This window comes from Podarcis tiliguerta (genome assembly GCF_965153285.1).
Source record: "Podarcis tiliguerta genome assembly, chromosome: 3".
NCBI classification, from domain to species: domain Eukaryota; kingdom Metazoa; phylum Chordata; class Lepidosauria; order Squamata; family Lacertidae; genus Podarcis; species Podarcis tiliguerta.
The window spans coordinates 30,449,406-30,470,695 of NC_139536.1; the positions used below are offsets into that span (position 1 = coordinate 30,449,406).

The following is a 21,290-nucleotide window of genomic DNA, read 5'->3' on the forward strand; positions in this document are numbered from 1 at the left end:
TAAAAAGTTCTTGCAAGAGGGGACCAGCAACTAGGATTTGCAGTGTCTTATACAGCACAGCTATAGTAGACAGGAGCTAAAGTTTAGATGGGAAGCTTCCTTCAAGTGTATCTTTTGAGCACTCAGCTGGAATGTGCTGGTAGCTGTTGGCGAAGGTGGTTTGGACTTGGAGCCGAATGAAACTTAACTTTTGTATCACATAGTTAAATATGCAAAGAATGGTTGCCTCCAGGTCAGAGATCTTTAGTGTTGCTGTGGCATTGTTTTCCCGCAATTAGCTGGAAATGGAATTAAAATAAAGGGTCCACACAGTACTTAATACATTGCTGTATTGTCATCAGGCCTGCAGGCTAGCTTTGTGGCAGGCTGCAGCTGGGGTCTAATTCTGACACTGGTAGGTAAGAAGCAAATGAGTCAGAGGCAGGAGATGTGATCTCTGGCAGGCTGCAGCTAAGATACGTTATCAGCTAAGCTGGTTGTTTCAAATCTACTTTCAGTAGTAGAAACAAAGGGCAGGGTTCAACTAATCAGGCCCATAAGCGGAAGATGAGTGCAAAGAATTCCACTTGTGCAATGGGACTTCTCCCCCTCTCACCCCCCTACACTCCCCAAATTGACTCTTGGGTCTTGGGGGGTGGGAAGATCCCCAGAACAAAGTTCTTTCCGTCTGTCAAACTGGGATGCTTGCCCTGACAGAACGATCAGCACAGCACTTTGTCGAATTCCTCCCAGAACTGTTTTTTGCAATCATTTGACTCTTATTTTAAAATAATGCTTATTTTCCCATGTGTGCTTGAGCTGTTGTCAGGAGGAATTAAATGATAAGAGCAAATCCTCTTAATTGATGATATCTGAGTTTAAATCACGTCAATTCTTATTTCTGTTTCAAAAACTGTGCTGCCTTGGCGTGGCATCTTTAATATAGAGACTAATGATGTGGCTTGCGAAGGAGATACACACACACACACACACACACACAAACTTTCTAGTTAAACTTTTCTGCATATGGCCAATAGTAACAGAACAGCTGTCATATACCAACCACTTTAACACCTCCCCCCGATGAGTGCTTCTGTGTGCCAAGCCTTTGTTGCCTTTATATCACATGCTGGCCACATGACCCGGAAGCTGTACGCCGGCTCCCTCGGCTAATAAAGCGAGATGAGCGCCGCAACCCCAGAGTCAGCCACGACTGGACCTAATGGTCAGGGGTCCCTTTACCTATCATTGATGGAAATGATTACCAGCTGCAGAGATCTCAGTGGCACCACCCTCTGGTGGTGGCTTCTGCAACAGTGGTGGCAGTGACTCCCAGGGCAACAATAGTAGCTGTCCCCCATAATACTCATGCCTAGTTTGGCAATGATATCTCCTGAGGTGGCAGAACCTATGCCAAAAAATTGAAGTCACGCCAAAGTAATGCTTTGGTCCACTATCTTGAGTCAAAATGGCACCCAGCATCTACACAGCGCTGAAGTCCTCCAGCTCCCCCCCTGGGAATCCTCATGCTGAGGTTGGTGACGATATCTAGTGGTGTCTGAACCTATACCAGAAAATGGGCAAAAGTCAAATGAAAGTGACATTTCAGTTTGTCCATTTGATTCAAAATGCTGTCCAGCATCTATCTTGGGAACCCTCATGCCAGGTTTCACGATGATATCTCAAGAGGTGGCCAAAACTATAGAGAAGAAGAGTTTGAATTTGATATCCCGCTTTATCACTACCTGAAGGAGTCTCAAAGCGGCTAACATTCTCCTTTCCCTTCCTCCCCCACAACAAACACTCTGTGAGGTGAGTGGGGCTGAGAGACTTCAAAGAAGTGTGACTAGCCCAAGGTCACCCAGCAGCTGCATGTGGAGGAGTGGAGACACGAACCTGGTTCACCAGATTACAAGTCTACCGCTCTACACCACACTGGCTCAGATAGAGAGCTAGTCAGACTGACAAACCACTTACCAAAATATGTATTAGGAGTGCTTGTGTACGTTTTTGTAAACAACTTTGGGAAGCATTGCATTTTAAAAATATATTTTTTCTTAAATAAAATAAGAAAATACTTGGAATTAAAGTATTTTGCATTTTTCAAAAAGCAATTTAATAGCAGTAGATTCAGGGTATTATTGAATGAAGAGCCCAACGTGAATCACTATTTAATATGACCTCAGCAAAACAAGATGTCATATTGTGTGGTCCCATATGTTACTCATACTTCTTTAAAAACGGGGATATTAGGTGATTCAGAATTTGCAATATGCTACAGATATAGCGAACAGGAAAAATGTTGTTAATGAAGGAAAGCACTGTCTTTGGCCAAGTTTTGAAAACTACTTTAATACTCATGAGACAAAAATGAAATAAAAGATCATATGAAACACAAATAATCGAATTAACCTCTCTGAGCCACTCCGGAAGGATACTGTGGTCAATGGTATCAAAAGTCGCCCCCAAAAAATCTTTTTGATGCTCCTCTGTATCTGACAAATGTAATGAACTGAGGTGATCAAGGCAGTTTCAGTACCATGACCAGGCCTGAAAACAGACTGAAATGCTTCCAGATATTCAATTTCCTCCAAGCAAACCTGAATCTGGACCTTCACCACCATCTTCAGCACCTTGCCCCAAAAGAGACCATTAGCCATTGGATGATAATTGTTTAACACTTTTAGGTCCAAGAAGGTCCACTTAAGGAGGAATAACAAGATAGCTAGCTGTTGGCACATTTCCGCATAATTATTGGCACGTTCTAGGGGAACTGAATGTTAAAGCAAAGTAGCTGCATTTGTGAACGTTAAGAGTTAGGGCCAAAGTAAGAATGATATTAATTGTATGCATGCAGGGCCCATTTAATGAACAGAACACATTCGCCAGAAATTGTTTGTTAGGTGAGCATTCACATAACGAGTCCATGATTTAAATTATTTCCTATGGAAATATTTCTGATGTGGTATTCGGCCAAACTCTCCCCCAACCTCCAAAGGGGAAAAAACTGATTTATCCAATCTCTCCTGATTCGTCTGATCTCACTCCCCCTCCACTCTGTGGTTTCTGCCTGAAAATGGCTGCTACCGACCAGCAAGGCACAAGCAAACAAGGAAGTAAGGAAGTCGACTGTCCGGATATCTGAATCTGCAGAGCATGCTGCAAGATTTATTTAATTCTTTATGTGCAGATAAGTGGATTTTTATGATAGTGAGGATGTGGATAGCGGGGCCTGAGTGTATAAGCAATTAACACACTCAGTTTTTGTAATGTATATTCCACCATGAGGGTGAGGGGACGCTGGATTACCTGCAGCGTGTGATACCAATGAAAACTCTCCCATCTGCCATTAGCCTCTGGAAGTGAGCTCACATAAGTGCCAGGAGCTTCTTAGGATTAAAAGACCCTTGGGAGTGATTCTCATCAAAACATCTGTAGGGGGCAAGAATGAACCCCCCCCCCCACCAAACACCATTGTTCTGATCCAGCTTGCCCTCCCCCAGCACCTATTTAAACTGAGGTGGGGTGGGAAATGTTCAGGTTAATTTTCCTTACATACAAGTATCATCTCTCAACTTTGTCCTGTCCTAGGCTGGGTTGGAGGAGTGTTACTTACTGAATGAGCAGGGATACACCCAAATGAATAAAGTCAAGATAAGCTGTTCAGAATCGCAACAGGCAAGGCAAAGCACAGCCAGTCAGGACCCTGGACAGATCATTGTGGGAGAAACTGGCTGGAATTCGCCTAAGAAGAGCTGTTGGCTGAGCAGCATGAAGGCCTGTCTGGCCTGGGCCAGCTGTTAACCTCATTCCCTTTGGGAGCTATCTGTGGTCCTTAAAGGGCCAGTGCATGATTCTTCAGCCACTGAGTCTTAAAGCACAGGTACAGCAGTGTACACTCCATTGGGTCTGCCCTCTGAGTCTGAAGAGTCAGTAATACCACATCCTCTGATCTGGAAGGTCTTGGAGTGGAGGATGACGGTTCTCTAGGCAATGCCCCCTCCCCTTCTAAGTCTTCCTCAAAGCCAGGTGGAAGGTAGAAGCCAGAGAACCTAACATATTTTGGCCCATAATATGTCCACTCAGGTTGCTGGGGTACATTTTTGGAGCTTTGCTCTCTGTCTGAAGCTAGATTTGATTCTCACATTATTTGTTATGAACACTGAGATCAATAGTCATGTAGAAAAGGTAGTGTAAGTGTGGCTGCATAAAGATACATATTGATCTGAACACACACTTCAGGAAGCTGACACGAGTATTAATATTTGGAATATGTATCTGGGTGGGCAGAACACACCTCCCAATAAATCACTCCAGTTTGTCTACGTGTAAGAATCTTCATGTACAAAAGCATAAAGAAAAATAATGAGAAAAGCCTTTTAAAGATAAAAATGCCTCAGTATCACCAAGAGCTAATGACATGACAGACCAGTTAGCCTCTGAAGCTAGAATGGGGAACCTCTGGCACTCCAGTTTTGGGTTTAATTTTTTTTGCTGGACTACAGTTCCCATATTCGGCCATGTTTGCTAGGGCTAATGGGAATTGAAGTCCAACAACATCTGGAGGGCCACAGGCTCTCCATCCCTATTCTATGGCACTAACACACATTAGATCTTTTTGCTGCTACTGAGTGACACAGTTGCTCTTCTGGTTCGTCTGTGGGATGAAAGTACTTGGGACCTGGGAAGTTGTCCATGGTTTTGATCTCTCAGATATGGAAGTTCAAACAACTGCCATTCTCACATTTTTGTACAACAGATTCACGCCAAGTAGCCTGACTATGCACAGATGACACAAGTGCCAGTTGTCTTGGAGATAATCTGGATTGAATCTATTATAATTGAAAGGATGGATTTTCTCCATAGTAGGAGAGGATAAATTAATGGGGGGACGGGACCTGTTTGCAAGTAATGTAATTTCAGTGTTTGAAAAATTTCCCTTGCAGATAATCGCATTTGATGAGTTAAAGACAGACTTCAAGAGCCCTATAGATCAGTGCAACCCAGCGCATGCGGTGAGTTCTGTTCTGTTATTTTATAGTAATTTAGTTTTGATAATAATGCTAAACTGTCAACAAAAATATGGATTTGAATCAGGATTGCCTAAAAGTGAATTTTATTTTAATATGTAAACAGGGTGAGTCTTGATATAATTATTTCTGATTCAGAAATGAGGGGTGTTGGAATGGAAAAAGGCACATACCAAGGGTTGACTCACATAACTGAAAATCAGCTGTGCTTTTGAAGGGCAAAGTCAACACCCATTACATATAGCTTGTCATGTGGCGAAGTGGTCAGTTGATTATCTGGCCACTCTCATCATATGGACATGTTGACTCCCTGTGGGTAATTATATGAGTGAAAATACATTTTAGTTGCATTGCTCATAGAGAGATTTTTGCTCCATTGCTCCACCATAATGGCTGTGAGAAAACTACCCCATCCCCAGAAATCCTGACAGTGGGCCTAATGAGAGGTTAGAGGATGGTTCCCACTATGTGAATGAGCCTTGGTCTCACATGCTCCTCTTTCCCTCTCCTATTGCATGCCAGAAGAGGAGATCAAAAGCATCCTCTTGAGTTTTAAACAAACCACAGTGCCCTGTTTTATGTTCAGAGTCAATGAATTCTGTTTTGTTTAAACTTGAATTAATGAACAAGCCTGGATCAGAAACAGTGGCTTAAACCTGATTTGTGTGAGCTTTTACAGATTTTAAAGAAACCACGTCTCCATGTTGGGTTGGGACCTAGCCAGAGAATACTGGTTTGTTTAAAAGTGGAAAGAGATGCTTCCAATTTCCTCTGGAGCATCTGAGAAGAAGGGAGAGGAGGAGGGAGTATGCAAGCTTGAGACTTGCCATGGCTTATTTACATAGCGGGGAATCTACATTTTCCATAACATCTGAAACAGCTGTATATGGAGGCAAAGAAGTGAAAATTGTGGATATATGAAGTTTCCTCACATCAAGTTAGGCTATGGACTGTTTATCCCAGCACTGACTGGTGGCAGCTCCAAAGGTTTCAGGAATAGCATCTCTCCAAAAGATAGGCTTGAAAAACAGCTATGTGAGCCTATGGACCATAGTTAAATGACTAAAAGACCGATTGTAGATGCTGCGCTGCTTAAGTCTGTTAACCTTTAATAACTACCCTCTTATTTCCAGAGGGAATGTAGAATTTAAATTCCTCTTGATGCCTGGCTGTAGCCAGCGCCTCATCCTAGGGAATCATTTTCCCTTTTACAGATTTCAAGCTCTACAGCAGAGAAGTTATCTCTCTCCAAAGCTGCATGACTGTGTATGCTCACCACTCATGACTGCTGTAGGAATTCATGTCCATTTTTGCCTAGAGAAGCAGATCGAAGTCTCACAGTGTAAGAGGGAGATAGCCACTGTAGCAAATCAAGTTAAACTTGCTTATGAGGTGAGAGAATTTGTCTCTGATGTAATAGCTGATATATTCCATAGGTGAAAGGCACAGTAACCATGTTTACCTAAATAGAACCTGAAGGGAAGGTGGAGGGGTTTTTCCAACGTCTTTGAAAACCGGTGAAGCATGTTGAGCAGTGAAATGAATAAATAAAACACACGCACAAGCGAAGTGGCAATGTTTGCTTAACCAAGCTGAAATGCCAAGCTTAAACTGGAAGACTAGAGAGGGCTTCCTTAAACTTTTTGGGCAAAGCTCAGGTCTGCCAATGTTCATCACCATGGTTACACTTAAAGCAGCAATTACTTGTTGCATGTCTCTGGCCATAAAGGGAAAAAAAGGGTGTCTACACAGTGCTGACTCAGACACCCCTTGCCCTCACCCTTGCCATCATGCACTGCCCATTTGTAAGGATGTGGAGCCACTCAGTGCTGGTAACCTTTACCCTACAGAGGAAGCAACTTCTGCTACACAATGGCAGATGTAAGAATGAACACAGACCTTAACTAAAGTGACCGAATTTACTAGATCTGAGGTTGAATCTGCTTCCTGGGGTCTTCAAATAAAAACATCTTGAAGGTCCCAGGCCACAGAGAAGTTAGGCTGGCCTCAACTAGAGCCAGGGCTTTTTCGGCCGTGGCTCCGATCTGGTGGAACACTCTGTCACAAGAGACCAGGGCCCTGCAGGACTTCACATCTTTCCACAGGGCCTGCAAGACAGAGCTGTTCCACCAGGCCTTTGGCCAGGGCACAGCCTGACTCCCTCCCTCGGCAATCTTCACGGAGCTCTGGCCCAATGGTTGCCAGTGGCTTGAATTAATTAATTTTATAATGAATGATTTTAGAGTGTTGTTTGTGCTGTACTTTTGTACTGTTTTATTGTTGTTAGCCGCCCTGAGCCTGGCTTCGGCTGGGGAGGGCGGGATATAAATAAAATGTATTATTATTATTATTATTATTATTATTATTATTATCCGAATCATGTTGGTGGATAATGCATTACAATAGTTTGTATCCGAGGAAGGACTTCTGCATGTGCAATGGAATCAATAAAGCAATCATTTTATTTGTCCCCTTCCTCTCTTCCCCTACGCACTTCCCAAATCTGTTCTGGGGATTCCTCCAACCCTCTGGAGCACATTTGGGGGAGCACACATGGGGAGAGGAAAGGAAGAGGAAATTCCACTGTCCAAGCAGATATCCTTACATGAATGGGATTACTTCCTTAGACACAACATTACATCTTGAAGTAGTGGGCACAGATTTTATTACCACTGATTAATTATTAATGGAACTCTACCCAAGTCAAGCGCTTTTCAGTCATTACTGGGTTGAAGAGTCAACACAGGTACAGCATTGTCTTCAAGGATACACTAATTCACCATAATTCTTCACATAATGAGGATGAACTGCAGTGGGGAGCTTTTTGTGTCCAAAGCAGCTCCCCATGTGATTGAGACTTCTAGAAAATCAGAGTTTTCAACTGCATAGGGAGCCTCCATGGGTACCAAAGTCTCCTAATTGCAGAAGTTAATCCTCATCGTGTCAAAATAATTTGTGTGACCTCATGGGCATTAACCCCAATACATGTGCACTCCCTCTTCATCACAGTATAACCCTTGTGTTGAGTTTACTCCATTTGGAGGTAGTTTCCTTGATTCATGAGTGTCTTAAATTGTACCCTTTCACCCTTCCCTTTCTCTCTCTTTTCTTTGACAGAGAGAGCGATTGAGAAATATTGAACGAATCTGCTTTCTTTTGCGAAAGGTAGGAATTAACCCACGTCAGCTGTGGGCTTTGGGCTGTTCAAAGGGATCTGAGCCATCGTATCGGTGTTGCTAGAAATAGCACTGGACCTTTCCTAAGGTTCCTCCTCCAGCAAGGAGGCGATAACGGCAGAATGGAAATTGAAACTGATGTGACCTTTGAAGGAAGGAAGGAAGCTAATTAGGAGGGACTTCCAATCAGTCAATAATATTCTAAAAAGAAATGAACTTTTCAGAACATCATTGGCTTCACTTTATTAGCCTCATTTTTTTTTAAGGAAGCAGATGACTTTAGGAGGCATCATTTGGAACCTGACATACAACCTTAAATCTTTGTTCCTACGCTTTTTTCTATAACTATGCAACAATAATCTGATAAATGGCATACCTTTTATTGTGAGCCTCTTATTATGATTTTCAAACATTTGAAAGGGAAAACTGAGCACTTCTTTTAAGGGTCTTGGAAAGGCATTTGCTGCTTTCTCTTTACGTAACTTTTTGAGCAATAAACGATCTTCTGTTAATTCTCTAGTGAGGTTACCTGCACAGTGGCTCTCACAGCAACCCCACACCTTGAGTGCTTTGGAAAACAACAGTCTCACACTGGTGTTCCCGACAGCAAACTCATTACAAGTGGATATCCTATATATGCGATTGCTCACCTTTAAACACCTTAAATCAGTCTGGAATTGGCTGGCTCAGTCAGGTCCTTAAATGTGCATGACGTCGACATATTATTCACTTGCTCCTGGAAACACTGTAGCTGTTCTACTTGTGTTCTTTGTTTTTGCGGGAAGGACAATAGCTCACCATAGAGGCACTGAGTTGGAAGAGACCTTGATGATCATCTAGCCCAACTCCCTGCAATACAGGAGTCTTTTTCCCAACGTAGGGGTCAAACCCATGACCCTGAGGTTGATTCTCATGCTTACCAACTGAGCTATCCCAGCTCACTGATGGGAGCACTTGGAATGAAGCTTTGCATTCAAAGGGCCCCAGGGTGAATCCCTGTTGTTTCTGGGTATGGCTAGAAAAGAGGCCTATCTGAAGCCCTGGAGAAACACTGTTAATCTATATAGGCAGTGCTGAGCTTGATGGATCAGTGATCTGTCTGAGTATCTTGAAGGTCCCAGGCCACAGAGAAGTTAGGCTGGCCTCAACTAGAGCCAGGGCTTTTTCGGCCGTGGCTCCGATCTGGTGGAACACTCTGTCACAAGAGACCAGGGCCCTGCGGGACTTGACATCTTTCCGCAGGGCCTGCAAGACAGAACTGTTCCACCAGGCCTTTGGCCAGGGCACAGCCTAACTCCCTCCCTCGGCAATCTTCGCGGAGCTCTGGCCCAATGGTTGCCAGTGGCTTGAATTAATTAATTTTATAATGAATGATTTTAGAGTGTTGTTTGTGCTGTACTTTTGTACTGTTTTATTGTTGTTAGCCGCCCTGAGCCCGGCTTCGGCTGGGGAGGGCGGGATATAAATAAAATTTTTTATTATTTTTATTATTATTATTATTATTATTATTATTAGGCAGCTTCCTATCTTCTCTTTGCTCCGAGATACTAACACTACTGCTGTCCTGGAAATAGTTTCATTGTGTTACTTGCTAAGTCAGCATCCTTCTAGTTTCCAAGTCGTGCCCCAGTTTTTGTAATGTAAAGCAACAGACAGTGGTAATTTTATTAATATATGTGTGTTGCCTGGAGATGTCTTGCCCACACTGGTATTTAATTTTTATTGAACCTAAGCATCCTTGCTAACAGCAGAAGCAGTACCTTTCCGTTAATTACATCCTCCACATATCGCACACTCTAGGGAACAGGTTACTTTTCATACTCTTAAATTGTTTGTTAATACAGTCCCCTTTTCCAGAGGTCTTCGGGGAAATGCTGCTTTTAATTGGGATATGTGCTTTAGGGAAAAAGGAAAACAAGATAATTCAACAGAAAGGCAGTACTCACGGCAGACAACTGCTTACAGTAGCTTTCTCTGGATAGCAATTCTGGGGTATTCAAGGTTAGCGGCAGAGCTTTGGGGAGCAATTAGAACACTAAACTAGTTTATGAATAAAGTAAAATGTTGGGGAAGATGGATGCAATTGTTAAGGCACACTTCAGGTATGCAGCCTCATTATTATATTGCTTTGTGTGGCCTTGGATAGTGCAGTGTGTTGTGTGTGCATTTTCTGCTTCCTAAAGCGTTCTCCTGAAATAACTCACTTGAATGAAAAACAAAATCTGTTAGGCACTTTTCTTTTTTCATTTTTTTTAAAGAGTTGGGCTAATGAAAGATTTCACCTTAAGGTCTTTTTGTGAAAATGATTGGTTCAAACCATGACAATTTTTGAAGTTTGTGGGACTATTACTGTTGGTTTTGGTACAACTGGGCTCCATGATTAGAGCAGAAACCACCTTAGGGTAGAACACCGTCCAGTTGTTGGGCAGGAGCCATCAGATGAAGACCAATGTTCTATACAGCAACTACTGTACAACCTTTTACCCAGCTGTTTAAGGCTCTTCCTTCTATATTAAAAATCTAGCATCTTTGTCTGAAAGTGTGTTAGTGATTTATAGGACCAATCTACATGACATACTTAGAAAATGCATGCAGAAAATTGTTATGGCAGTCCTTATTAGTTTGGTATACAAATTTTCTGTGATGAGAGACCCCTAAATGTACAGTGCCCTGTTACTGGTTACTAGTGGGGATGAGGGGAAGAAAACAATTTAAGTTCGTATTTAAAGGCAAATTCACACTTATTAAAACAATATTCAACCTGAAATAAAGCTATCCTTCGAAATTTACGGTTATCTGAATTTCGCAAGGCTGTTCTCTGGTCAAGTAATGTATTCAAAAATGTGTACATTAAAGTGCGCATATAAATGCATATATTTGTGAAAATAACATACACAAATGTATTGTGTTAAGGGAAACTGCATTTAAAATATTGTATAGTTGGAGAAATTCACATGAAAATGCTGATGAATATTCATGAGAACTTAAAAACAACCCCCCCAAATAATGGAAAACTGGGAAATTAGAAACTGAGAGAAACTCAGCGACTAGCAGGATGGCTATGTGCAGCTTGTCACTTGCTAAAAATCAGCAAAGGGAGAAGGTTGTTGCCTTCATGTCTTGCTTGTGGGCTTCCCAGAGGAATCTTCTTGGCTTCTGGGGTCAACAGAATGCTGGACTAGATGGGCCTTTGCTTTTACGTTCTTAGAAAATGAGCAGGTGAGCTGGTCTTAAAGCCACAAATAGAATTTATAGTCCTTCCTTGATTACCTCTGTAAATCATTGTTGTTGCTGCTGACTTACTTAGGTCAACCTGCTTCTTAATTTAGAAAGGGCTGAATAGGAATTGTAAAACTTCACTGACTAGTCACATTGGATGGCAAGAACTCCCGCATAACTGACTGTACTGTTGATGCTTACTTGGAGGCCAAGGTTCCCCGTGCTCTTTATGGTTAGATGGGACTAGCAATGTAAGGACCCCTCCAGGTGTCTTTTGTATTGCACATTTATTGTGGTTTGTTCTTATGGGGCAATCAAAAGCAATCCCACTTTCAATACTCTTTGTGCCTGCAAAAGTTTCCAATCAGTGCATATCCTGCAACTTCCTGCTGAAATGCCACAACTTTTCATATCACAGATATTTGGGGTGTGTGTGTCCTGCTTTTGTTGTTCTATTGCCCTTCAGATAGCAATGATGAGGTAGCTTCAGGGGAGCATCGCAGAACAACTAATGAAACTGAATAAAGACACCTTTACTGCACTAATGAGTCAGTAACAGGTTTCAGGATATACCTGCAGTTATAATACCAGTCTGGAAGGGTCCTAATACTCAGTATTCTTACTCAGAAGTAATTCCTCCAGACTTCAGAGAGTTCTACTTCTAACTATATTTATATAAAAGTGCACCCAGTCCTATTTGAAAGCCTCTGGGTTCGCAATATGTTTAGACATACACTGAAAATACCATAAATTTAAAAATAATTGGGCAGGAAACTGATCTGCTTAATCTCAAAGACAAAGGCTTTGTCCCACCCTCTGCAGAGGCTTTTGGGGGAAGGAGGGGAGGGAAACATCCATTGGACAAGCTTGCCTTCTACTCACACAATATTGGATATGATCCTGTGCTTTTGACAAATGCTCCTGTGCTTTCTTATGAGGAATGGTGGATGGAGTTGCATACATTTAGCCTGGATAAGAGGAGACGGAGAGGAGTTATGATAGCCGCCTTCCAATATCTAAAGGGCTGTCACATGGAAGATGGAGCAAGCTTGTTTTCTCCTGCTCTGGAATGTAGGACTTGAACCAATGGCTTCAAGTTGCAGGAAGAGAGATTCCAACCAAACATCAGGAAGAACTTTCTGACAGTAAGAGCAGTTCAACAGTGAAACGGTTTCTCTCAGGTGGTTGTGGACTCTCCTTCCTTGGAGGTTTTTAAGCAGAAGTTGAATGACCATCTGTCATGGATGCTTCAGCTGAGATTCACGCATTGCAGGGGGTTGGACTAGATGACCCTCTCGGTCCCTCCCAACTCTCCCTATTCTGTGATTCTATGTGGAACAAGTTTTCCTTGTGCTCCCAGTTTCACTCTTATACCTGCCCTGGATTATCAGCTAGTAGAAATGAAGCTATTTGAAGTCCTGGCAGCAGGAAGATGCATTCTGGCAATTTTACTGAACAGAGTGCAGGAGATATTCTTAGGTTTGATGAATTACCCCATGACAAAAAACATAATGAGAACCGAAAATGGCCCACCATGGGTCCCCTCCATTGACAGTGATTGTAACAGAGATGGAGTGAGTGCACTTTGCCTGCAACCATTAGAGTCCAAAGATGGCTGCCTTGTTAGCGGCTTTTCACTCACTGCAATCTTTCTTACAGTGGATAATGCTTTCCCCATTCAGACCTCCTCTATATCATGACACTGCTGAGTCTGACTCATTGGATGGGCCACAGGAAACCTGTAGAAGGCTCCTCCAACAGTGTGAGTAGTAGCAAAACCCGCGTCAAGAGGCAACAGAGATGAATTGTGAAGACTTACTAGCACTTGTAAAAATAAAAAAAAGCAACCCTTTGCTGCGTTCAATTCGTATTTTAATAGCTTAAATGTCCTATGAGACAATGGCACAGATAGCATGGCCTGGCAAACTCTGCTTGAGACAAAGTGAGAACTATATTTAGGGTTTCTATTTAAGCCACTTGCTGTGCTGCTAACCATGCAAGACTTGTAAATAGTTCTAATTTTTTTTTTATAAAAAAAGGAAGTTCATGGGCAGTTAAAAAGAAACAAACTACCTTGATTCTGTATGTTTTATATTTTTGATTAGAACAAGAAAACTAAAAGAGGCAGTTGCCCCCACATTGTATTATCAGTTGCAATAAACTAAAGTAAAACTGTAAGGATGATAATAAGTTCACACATATAAAATAGAGATGGATTCCTGGAGAATACTAGAAATGAATATTCCTTTTACTCAGTTGCAGTACCACCTGTCTTCCATCATGGAACCTGAGGCAGCAGGTATGTGGTTCCCAGGTGGTTCCCATCCAGGCACTGACCAGACCTTGACCTGCTTAGCTGCATCATGCGTCCAGGCTGCCAGTATGACAATAATATTTGTCAGGTGGTGCAGGATTTGGCTAGATGCCATCTGCATTTGCCAGAAAGGGATACCAAGCAGTAAAGATACCAAGCTTGTGGTGTGGTCAGGTTCTTAGAAATCCTAGCTGCGTTAATTAGCTGTCCTATGGTACCTTGTGCTCATGATGGATGGAGGGTTACACTTGCCAGTATGCAACAATTTCCACTCTGGTGGCAGAGAGGAAACTGGAGAACATGTACTCCTAAAGCGCATCTTGTTGATCTTCAGTGGAAATGTTTGATACGCTTTAAAAACTAATTTAAAACATAATGCCGGTAAAGCATCTTACGTTTCTTTCACAGCAATTTTACAAAATAATAATTAAGAAGGGTTAAACCTCAAGAGGATTCATATTTTTCTAAAATACAACTGTAAATTGTAATATAATGTATTGATGTTATAATAGAAACAATATAAGGATATATTATACTGATGTTCATTATAAAGGAAAATAAATGTACATGTAAGAGCTCTGCCAATGATATAAATTTCAATGTAATTTTTACTCATATCTTGGGCTCATGGTTGACTTGCTCCAGGAAAAACCACAAGCTATAACCAAGGTCTGTTTGCAGCTTATGGTTTGTCTGGAAGAAGCAAACCACGAACCCGGGTTCAGAAAATACGCTAAGCCACACAGCAGTAGGAACAAAGTGGCTGCAATCTCTTCTTCGGAAATCCTGTGCTTACATGCTCTAGCTAAGCCACGGTTTGGTTTAGTATAATGTGAAACTGACTAGTTGTAAGAAATTTGCTCTAGTCTCCCAGCAATATCCCAGAATAGACAGACTGGTGGTGAAAACACTACAGCACTGCAAATAACTTATCTTTTGCCCCACCCCTCCAGGTGCTAAATGAAATATGAAAATAGAGCATATCCCTGGAGTGTTGCTGTTCCAGGTGTGAGACCTGAATCCTGACAGCAAGTCTCTTAATGATGGCCCAGATAATATCCCTTGTTTTCTTCCTGTTTATTTTTCTTCCTGTATTGTGAGTTCATACTTTGCTGTTTGGGTCTGTTTGCCCTAGAAATAACTTGAGAACATATTGCAAGCTATAGGAAGATAAGCAGACAGTTTTTTAGGTTTTTTGTTTTTTTAAGTGTTGGAAAGGTGTGTTTTTCTTTAAAAAAAACCTGCTCTGGGAAAAACACAACAGTTCAGCTATAAGCAAAAGAACCAGAATATTTCTGCTTAATTTCACTTCAGTGTTCTTCTTGGTTACACATTTAAAGAGTGTGTGAATGGTGTTCAATTTATGGTGGCTTTCTTAAACTTTGATATTATTATTATTATCTGTATACTTCCCTATAGCCGCAGGTCTCAGGGTACTTCACAGCATAATAGCATATCACAATGTAATAACACAAAGAGCATACTGCTCTTTGCCTTCATCACCTTGTAATAAGAAGCAAATTGCTTCTGAATATGGAGGCTCCATTCTTGTTGGCAGACCTAACCTGGGCTAATGGCCATCACGACAGACATATCAATAAGACATTCAGACTCAGATGAGAAGGGGACATCTGATATTTTCGTGGTAATATAGCATAGATAAAGAATGTTTGAGTACCTGTGTCCCATATGGGGGTGCTTTTTGATCAACTAGAAACATCTAAGGATACTGCCTGTACCCACTTATGTACCCACGTAAGCCCTATTGGACATGATGGAAGTTACTTCTGAGTAGACATGCATACAGTTGCTTGTAAATCAATTAAAAATTGCTTTCAGGCTCATCTTGAGGGCCATGAGGGCTAGCAACCTACTTCTCTTAAAATTAAAACTGAGATTCCCAGAAAACTAAGTTCTGTGAGTTTTGCTCTTTAATGTACTGGTCTAGAACATGTACTGTCCTGGCTGTAAGCAAAAATGTAATAAACGGGAACAATTGTAGCAAGCTAAAGCATCTTGCCTCTGTTACAGTGCAACCCTATACAAGCCTACTCAAAAGTAAGTCCCAATGATTTCATTGGGACTGACTCTCAGGTTAGTGTGCATAGATTTGCAGCCTTAGTCAGAAAGAGATGAGCTTGAATTTTTACCAAGAAGACAGAATGGAGTCTTGTTGCTTATTGAGAAAGTTGGACTAGATGCCCCTTGAGACTGCCTACGATTCTGGGTGAACTCTGAACTCAAGTCCTGAAGACAAGTTCTATTAAGGCATTGTTTCTGTTCCTTACATTTTTATCACCGAGAACAAAATTTCTATTGGGCTAAAAATACACTGAGTACAAAACTTCTAGCTAGTTCATGGAAATCCTTTCCCCTTTATTGTTTCATGAATCATTTATTTTTGGACTATTTCTGTAAAGTGTCCCTCACTTGTCAGAGGAGAAATGGAGCAATTTGCTGTTTATGTAAACTGCAGAGCTGTTGCAAGGTTGCAGGAGTCACTGAAAAGAGGTGCCTCTATGATATGGCTGAGGCCCAGAGGGCGCCAACCTTTTCTGCAGTGGCTCCCTGTTTGTGGAATGCACTCACCAGAGAGACTCACCTGGCTCCTTCGTTACATATCTTTAGGTGCCAGGCAAAAACATTCCTCTTCTTCCAGCCCTTTGGATTATTAAACAATCCATTTAAACTGCAGGCAGGGGCGGGAGGAAGGTGTTGTCTTTGTCTGTTACGATGGTATGTATTCTTGTGTTTTTATATTGTAAACTGCCCTCTGATCCTCGGATGAAGGGTGGTATAATAATAATAATAATAATAATAATAATAATAATAATAATAATAATGGTGGCAGACAGGTGGAGGGGAATAAAGTGCTTTTGAAAGGCTCTGGAGAAATCAGCTTACAGAGGCTTCTTCCATATCATTTCCCTTGCAACCAGGTTCCTTTCCCACGTCCAAAAATTAATCTCATTGCCAGCAAAAAGTGTTTACAGTCATACCTTGGTTCTCAAATGCCTTGTGACTCAAACATTTTGGCTCCCAAAAGCTGCAAACCCTGAAGTGAGTGTTGCGTTTATTGGAAGTTGAACGTCCGAAGTTGCTTCTGACTGAGTGCAGGGAGCTCCTGCAGCCAATCAGAAGCCACGCCTTGGTTTTTGAATGTTTTCGGAAGTCGAACGGACTTCTGGAACGGATTCTGTTTGAGAACCAAGGTACGACTGTACTTCACAAAGTATGAATCAAGGTTTTGCCTTGAGTATATCTCTTGTGAAACAACAAGAAGCATCACCTTGGAGAAGACTTGGTGCATCTCTGCACCTTTTCCAACAGGGAGTGGGCAGTGTAGTATAATAGAGCAAGTGATAGACTAAGGCAGGTGGGGAACACCGGCCCTGGGGGCTGAATGTGGCCCTCAAAGTCCCTCCATTAAGCCGTTCACAATCACCCAAGACTACACCCCATACCAGTCCTGTTTCACAACCTCCTTGAGTATTTTTGCCTGGCGGGAATGTGTTTTTGATCTCTAATCTATGCCTCCTGCTTGTCTAGATGGAGGAAAGAGAGGACTGTTTGTGTGTGTGTAGAAAGTAGTTTACTGTACGTAGCTAACAATTACATGCATTGTTCTAAACCAGTGGTTTTCAACCAGTGTGTCGTGGCACCCTGGGGTGCCTTGAATGATGGTCAGGGGTGCTGTGAGCAACACTGGCCTCTCTCCCTCTTTCCTTCCCTCCCTGCTCGGCCCTCTTGCATATCTGCGTCCCAAAGGCTTACATGGCTGTTAGTTGCAGCAGCTCTGGCTACAAGTTCCCCAGGCGAATGGTGCCTCTGGAGCTGGCCAGGGGGTGCTTCCCAGACCCCTGTGGGGCAGTTTGAGGAGGCACCTCTCTTTGGGGCAGGGGGAGCAGCAGTGGCTGCCCGGAGGACTCCCAAGAAGAGGGGAGAGGAGAGGATGCCGAGGGAATACTCCACAAAGGAGGGTGTTTGAAAAGGGGTGAGGGTCTGCCAGGTCTGCAGGCAAGGGGTGACATAACTGGGCTTCTGAGCCCCACAGGGTGCTGTAGAAAGAATGCAGTTGGTCACTGTTATGTACTGAAGTTCTCACCCTGGGCAAGCAGGGGGTTACTGTAGATAGTTTTCACTCAGGTCCACATATGCAAATAAGGAATTGAAAGTGACGTTCAGTGATTGGAGAGTTACAGAAAGTTGTTACTGTTGTGTTGTAGTGGAGCTGTATATAAGCAGACTGGCTGAACCCTTCAGTTCAGTTCTGTTCTGGCCTGTGAATAAACAAGAGCTGTCTGAAGAATCGCTGTGTCGTCTGATATGTTCACCCACAACTTAACAGTCATGGGAGCCATGGACTCAAAGGTTGAAAACCTCTGTTCTTATCACTTTTGCCTCTGGCCCCACCCACCATTGCAACGCGGCCATTAAAAGGTTACCTAGAAGAGAAGGCGGCCCTCAAATGTTCCTTGAATTTGGTAAGGAGAGTTGCCCCATCTCAGTCAGAAATGGCAAAATAATATACTGTATAATAATTTCCAACAAGTTGGTTAGAGGTTGTTGAGAGCCGATGTTACTTTCTGACAAGAGATAGCGAGAAGGTGCTAGCGATTTCCTGCGAAGTGGTAATCTGTGACAGTTCTTTACTGGCAAAAATGTAATTATACCCTATGCTGTTGTGGAGAGAAAACGCAATAATGATGGGAATTGTTTCTTTTCAAATAATTTGACTGATTCTCTGTACAACTAAAGAGATAAATAAAGTAATTACTTGTAAATTACATGCATTAGAAAAGTTAACCTAGCTTGTGGCTCATTAAAAAAAAGTATTAAAGACATATTTCAGGGAAGTTTGGTGCGATCATCATCACTATTATCTAGTTTTATAGCACTCACTTGGCAGTTGTGTGTCCTTGTGAACCTGCTTTGGTCCGAAGTTCATGCAAAGATGTCACAATCTGCAAGCTTTAGTTCTTAGCCTCACATCAAAGAGATGGGTCTCAAACAGATCACTTTCAGCAGGGAAATAGGCATTAATTAAAGCTAAGCTTAGTGGTAACTCTTTTGCTGCCTTGCAAGGAATTATAATGTGACTACTCAGATGGAATGGATTTCAGACGTGGAACTGAAAATCCATCCTTTTTGTCTATTCTGGACACTTAATATCTCCATATTTTAAGAATATATTTTGAGGTGGTCCAGTAAGCTAGTAGCACCATAGAGAGAATGGGAGTAGCAGAGATGGAAGTGCTGAGATATCTGTGAAGGACAGAGAAGTATGCATGTGGGGGTAGAAATAGAGAATATGAGTGCAGAAAGACTTTGGGATGGAGCAGGCATCCTCAAACTCAGCCTTCTAACTGTTTTGGGACTTGCAATTCCCATCATCCCTGACCACTGGTCCTGTTAGCTAGGGATGATGGGAGTTGTAGTCCCAAAACAGCTGGAGGGCCGAGTTTGGGGATGCCTGGTATGGAGGAATATAAAGTAGAGGAAGGTATCTGAAAGATGGGGGTACAGGGAGATCTGTCTGGTAAATAAACAGACAAATTGGAATAGCAGTAGAGGCAGTGCTGATAGGTCAGTGCTACTGAAAGAGAAGAGGGAATGAGAAATAGGGCTGCAGTGCAAAATAATCTGTATGGAAAGAAAGGGTAACATAGGATTGCTGATATGTGTTCATGCAAATAGAGAAGGCAATGAAGTGGGGTGGAGCTAAGGAGTCACTCCCTCAACACCCTCATTGCTGCCACTTACCTTGGTGGCGCAGGGTAGCAGCCAGGTCTGAGCCATGTGCATTCCTTCCAATGCATCCTCACAGCCGCAACCTTACTACTAACCTGCCCTGCCCTATCCAGGTAAGCTATAGTAATGCGGGTGTCAGGAGGGCAGCTCTGTTGCTTTACCCTGCTACACCAGCCATTACTAGAGCTAGAGCTGTAGCTAGAGCTATCGAGCTATAGATATAGAGCTATAGATATATTTGCTTGTCTATTCAGAAGTAAATCCCATTGAGTTTAGTGGGTCACGCTCAGGTAAGTACTTAGCTGAAATATAGCTGTATGCTGTGCTGTAATATTGAAGTTCTTCTATGTGGCTGTGATCCATCAAAGCAGTAGCGTTTCTTTATGCATGTAGCCAAGACCATCCCAAAGATATGTGGCAGGTATAGCAGTGGTTTGAAAACCTATATAAAATATAGAAACAAAACAAATGCAAAATATCCCAATTCCCATTCAACTTAGGCTCCCAAAAAGCACCTCTCACAAAAAAATTACACCGCTTCTAAAAATGCTTAGGTTTGGCTTTGGCAAATCTCTAAAAAAAAATCTGTGTGGCAGACACTGAGCACCCCCCTGCCATACCAATACTAGTTGAATGCAATGCCTGGGTGCAATTTTAAATAAGTGCACTTCGTTGATTTTAAAGGTTACTTAGGGACCTTGGTGTGAAGCCTTTCTTAACTACATCAGTTAATAAACTTCATGGAGAAAAATCAGGTTCCGTGTCTTAAATTCTGTCTGAAAAACAAATCAGTGCTGATGATGGAGTACTAGTGCAATATGTTTCCTGGAACTAATCCCCTATTCAGTAGGTAGTTAATACATTTTTGTACCACACATAGAGTATTTAACTGGAATAATCCATTTTGAAAAAAGGGTCCAGTGGAACTTGGATCTGTTATCTTGAAACTGCTGCCAAGAATTGTCTGTGAAAGCCATGTTTTCTTTTAAGCACGCCCACCATATGTGGGGAAAGGTCCCTCTTTTCTTTGATGGATATCCCATCTCTTAACGTTGATGTAGGTGAAGATGGTCCACATCTGTTTTTTAGTCTCTATTTGCTGTGGTGGTTGTAGGTTTGTTTTAACGGTGCACATGCAATGTTCCCAAGCATTTTAAGGTCTACAACATAAGAAGGGAGCTGCCACCATGTGCATCCCAGCTGGGTGCTTATTCCAATTCAGTGCACACATTTTTAAAGTGCTGCTACTTGCTTGTATCATCCGGTTTCTTTTGCTTCCCCTTGCTTGCTCTAAACCTATCCTGCTTGTGGTCTATAGCTTGCAATTAGCACCACTTAATAGCTGTTAAATAGGGTAATTGGCTGTTATCCTCACAGAGGTGTTCCTTTAGCAGCTGATATTTCTCAATGAGCCCCAGCTAACAGTCCTTCAGCTCTAAGAGGAAACCCAAAGTGAAATTCAATTATTTCCTTGCTCTGAAAATCATGGTTCCTTCCTGTCCTGTAAGGATTTTTCGTGGGCTGGGGGATAAAATTTCACATTATCTGTTTTAGTAAGCAATGTAGAACAAATCACAGCAGATCACAGATTTCCACAGGGATATTTTGTAGACATTTTCACTTTCCAGAAAGAGATGATGAAGACTTAAAATGTCGTTCACTAATTGGCTTGTCCTCCTGCAGTGTTACCATATGTGAGTAGAAAGAGTTGAAATGCCAACTAAAAAAATAGCTGAGGAAATTGATGGTCCATAGATGGTCTGAGGGAGGTTATTACTCATTTTCTGCTGACTCTTAAGATGGCATTCACATGCCTTCTTC

At 42.1% G+C, this 21,290-nt stretch overlaps 1 protein-coding gene across 2 annotated transcripts in view; it reads left to right on the forward strand.

Moving 5' to 3' along the window:
• The window catches only part of CNIH3 (cornichon family AMPA receptor auxiliary protein 3), a 61,541-nt gene that overhangs the window by 30,001 nt on the left and 10,250 nt on the right, over window positions 1-21,290 (forward strand). For both annotated transcript variants that reach the window (XM_083434595.1, XM_083434596.1), the window contains exons 2-3: window positions 4,926-4,994; window positions 8,127-8,174. In XM_083434595.1, coding sequence (XP_083290721.1) covers window positions 4,926-4,994; window positions 8,127-8,174 — 117 coding nt within the window. The remainder of the gene's footprint in view (window positions 1-4,925; window positions 4,995-8,126; window positions 8,175-21,290) is intronic.